The sequence below is a fragment of the Parasteatoda tepidariorum genome, chromosome 4 (genome assembly GCF_043381705.1).
Source record: "Parasteatoda tepidariorum isolate YZ-2023 chromosome 4, CAS_Ptep_4.0, whole genome shotgun sequence".
Classification (NCBI taxonomy): Eukaryota; Metazoa; Arthropoda; class Arachnida; order Araneae; family Theridiidae; genus Parasteatoda; species Parasteatoda tepidariorum.
The window spans coordinates 100442170-100446353 of record NC_092207.1 but is presented as its reverse complement, the minus strand read 5'-3'; the positions used below and the strand labels follow the sequence as shown (position 1 = coordinate 100446353).

The following is a 4184-nucleotide window of genomic DNA, read 5'->3' as shown; positions in this document are numbered from 1 at the left end:
CTAGGAAAATAGTTTTTAAAAATTACATTAATTAAAAATTATTAACAAAAATTAAAAATCATAATAAGGAGCTAGATACAATTCAGTAATGAGTTTATGGGATTGATAAAATAAAAAAAAGCAGCGGCCTGTCATATGAAATATATCGCTTAGAAAAGGGTGGAATTAAAAATTCATTAAATCAATAAACAAAAAATAAATGATGTCATTGCGTGTTATCCGACTCCAAGACGAAAAATAAAGTAATAAATGTTCGTTTTCGTTACGAAATCGTCACGAATTCTGTAGTCAGGAATATGATTTATATTTTGAAATCATTTTTTCTATTTCCGGATAACTTCAAAAGTACTAAACAGATAAGCGATGGTAAACTTTTATCTTCAATATTGGATTTTTTCCCCCTCCCTTTCATTTTTCGTTTTTTTTCTTTTCTTCTTTTTCTGAGTATTTGATTATTATTGCCTTAAAAAGCCCAGTGTACGGTTTTCATGCCATTTTGTTCTCCAATGAAATAAGTCTTACTTTTACTTATTTAATTCACTACGTATGGCAGTTCTTGCGAACTTTTGTAATCAGGTGAGATAAGTTTTTTTCAGATTTTTAATTACGTGTCAAATATTTGCCTTAAATTCAAGGCAAAGCAAAATATATTTTTTCGAGAAAAAGTATTTTCTGCTTTGAGGAATTAAAATTTTTTACAAATTTTTATTTCAAAACTGTATAGTTTATACCATTTATTAATTTTTATTTAACATTTGAAAATCAAACGATCTTTATTTTTTCTCCTAAATTAAGTTATCTGAGATGGAATTGAAAATTTGCTATTAAAACTCTCACATTCTCCCACTATTCTCAAAAAAAGAAAAAAAATTAGGAAATTGTGAGTCAGTTATTTCATTTTTAAATTTATTTCTGTGAGACAATAACATTCGTGTTCTTAAAAATATATAAGTAACATTAAAAAAATATTTTGATCTGAAATTATTTATTTGAAACTAGGGTGGCAGTTACTTTATCAATCCATTAAATCAACCAGTTTCCAGTGAATTTTCAATTTAGTTTCAACGTTATCTCCTTAATTTCTTGTTTTCAAAGTGGTAACTTATTACATCAATACAAAGTGTTGCGTACACGCAGCGTCAACGAGAAATACATACAGCTCTCGAATCGTAAAAACTTCACTTGAAGCTCGCAAACCACAGTTCGCCAACCATTGTTAACTCAACATCTACTAACTGCTCCGATTTTAACATAACATTTTTACATATAATATTAAAAGTGACGTGAGAGTCATCATCCAGGTCTTTCTACGCTTTTAGGGAAAATTTCTTTGAGTGGTAGCTAATGTTTAAATTTTAATGCATGCAACTCCTTATTTTGGAAATTTCATTTAAAATTATTTTCCTCACTACTACACGTAAATGATTCAAAAAGTTCAGATGAAACGTCATTTTTCCTCAGCTCTCTCGTGGTAAGATTTTTAAACTACCAAAAATTCTCAAAACTTCAGTTTTCAATTTTCTACCACCTTAAAAAATATTTTGCAAAAAACGTAGTGGTTTCCAGCCCTCAGCATGTTTTTCTCATTCAACACTTTCTCAAATCATGGTTTTTTAGACTTACCCAGAGAGGCTAGTTTGTCCCGATTTCTTGACAAATTTTTTATAGTAGTTACGAGTAGCAACATAACCTTATAATTTGCTTAATTCACAGCCTCCAGTGTGGTGTTAAAATTGCTTATTGCATTTTCATCGCCAACTGTTGTTATTATGCTTTCTCAATTGCCCAAGTGTTTAAAAAGCGTGTATGAGTGATCTTTAAATGTCAATTATTTAAGTATATGTACTTCAATTTTAATATAATTAATTATAATAAATATACCGTAAAATTAATTGCTTGTCTCGGAGGACGGGACAATCTTTAAGCATTTATATTGGATCTAAACCCAAATTTCTTAATGAATCATTTCCGTGTTGAGTTTTCTTCTTATTGATTAGGAAAATTCAATTTGTTTAATAGGATTAATAAATATACTTTGAAATGAGTTTGATTTAAGAGTTAAATCATCAAGGATATTATGCTTTTCCTTTTTTAGAATTGTCACGTGAAATAGGACATCAAGAATTTCGAAATAATAATCATGATGTGATGCTGGCTAACAAGTATGAAATGAGTGAAGAATGGGTTGTTGTTGCAGTAGTTCATCAAGGGTTGGGTCGGTAAAAGTAAGTTAGAACTCAAGTTTCAATGTAGAGGTAAATTTTTTCCTTATTGCTTAAACAGATTCATTGCAATTTAAGAAGAATTTAGAGTTTTCGTGCCTTTGTTTTTGGCCATAAATGTATAAAGAGATAAAAATATATAGAGATGATATTGAATTGTTTTAAGTTTTAAACATTTTTTTAGCGATCTCCTCTCAATGAGGTGACCCAGGTTCAAATCCGAGATTTGGCTTATAAATGCGAATTCTGCTCCAGGCTGGCATCGATCACAGTTCTAACACAAAATATCCTCTGTGGTCGCCCGATCGTGGGTTAGAATCCCCTCTCCGTCAAGCTAACTGTTGGAGATTTTTGAGTTTTTTCTTCTCCATGTAACGCAAATGCGGATTAGATCCATCAGAATAGGAAGGCTAATTTCTCCCAATGCTCGATCCAGGAGTTCCCTTGTTTTCTGAATAAGGTTCAAAATTACAAGTCTACGGAGTTGAATATCGATAGAAGTAAGCTCAGAATTGGGTCGGCTGTTCAGCGCCAGTTATATAAAATAAAGTGGCCCAAGTTAATTTTTCAATAATATCCTATTGTATGGGACACCAAAAATCTCTGCTGTTGATACAAAAATGTAGATAGCTCCCTGAATAAGTTTTACGTATGTTTACATTAAATACTAATTTAATGCTTGGATTAATATTTTTTGTCAATTTTAAAGAATGATTTTTTTTCAAATAAGCTAAATAAATAAACTTTTTTTTTTTTTTTTGAAATTAAATTTTTTTTTTATTGTCTAAGTTATTTTCTTGTTACTGTAGCAAAATGCAAGGTCCTTTCCAGACTCATCTGATGGTTTTGAAGGTCCAGTGAGAAATAGAGAATGTACAGATTCATTTTTCCTGTTTATCTTCGCAGTATACATAATTTTCCTGGTACGTATTATATCTAATATTATCTGAACAGTAACATTATAGCATTTTCTTATGATATATTTCTGAAAAATTTCTCAAATTGTGTTATATTTTGACAACTGTCTGAAGTTTTCACACTATTACTGGGTCTATAGCTGTATGAAATTTCAACAGTTATAATATTTTTTATTCAGTTGAATGATATCGTAACTGCTGTAGGATAGTCTTATCTGTTGGAAATTTTAATAGTATCTTGTTATCATACCCGTTTTTTTTAATTTTAAGAAAGAAGAATTCGATTGACAATCAGTTGAATAGGGTTGATAGAAGTAACTAAATTGCTTTTATCGGATACCGTACTATACTGTTAGTGAAATTAAAAGGAAATAAACGATTTAAAAGTAATTTGACAATTAGAAGGAATGCATGACTATCTCTTCTGGTTTAGCTAAAGATTTTGATTTCATATTTGTTTTTTCTTTTCTTGTTGTTGCTGTTTTTGGTTAGGTATGATACTTTTCGCTTTTTAATCATAAATTTTTGGTTAAAAAGAAACGATGATAGTTTTATGTTTAAATGAGGTGATTTCTTAACTATTCATTCGGCTAAAAAGAAAATATTTAACTGTTTTCATATCTTACTGGAGATTTTATTTTGAAAATATTTTAATTTATGGAAGCATCTTAATTTACTTTAATACAACTGGAAATGATGGTTGCATCACTTTTTAGGTTTTTGAAACTAAGGTCTATTTGGCCTGTTCTTGAATGTATTTGAGTGCAGAAATAATTAAGGAATAGCTTAAAATTGTTTTAAAAATAAGTTAGGCCCATTATGGGTATCCAAAGTCTGTTTCTCCCCTAGACGTAAGATCCAACCACCATTGTGAAAGACAAAGAGAAGAAACTAAAACATTGCTTACTAAACTAGTAATTTTTTGTTTTCTAAGCAGTGTTTTGCGTTGAATCTTACGAGACCAAGATCAAGTTAATAGGACTAGCATTTTAGAAGTTATAACAGATTTAATATATATATAAGATAGCCTAGTTTGTTCCGATTT

At 29.6% G+C, this 4184-nt stretch overlaps 1 protein-coding gene across 1 annotated transcript in view; it reads left to right on the top strand.

The window, feature by feature from the left end:
• Positions 1-448: 448 nt before the first annotated feature.
• Positions 449-4184, top strand: part of LOC107450068 (choline transporter-like protein 1) — a gene marked incomplete in the record, with an annotated part of 34278 nt that continues 30542 nt past the window's right edge. Inside the window, 3 exon segments of the mRNA XM_071180258.1 lie at positions 449-576; positions 2096-2225; positions 3032-3145. Of these exon segments, the coding sequence (XP_071036359.1) occupies positions 2181-2225; positions 3032-3145 (159 nt within the window).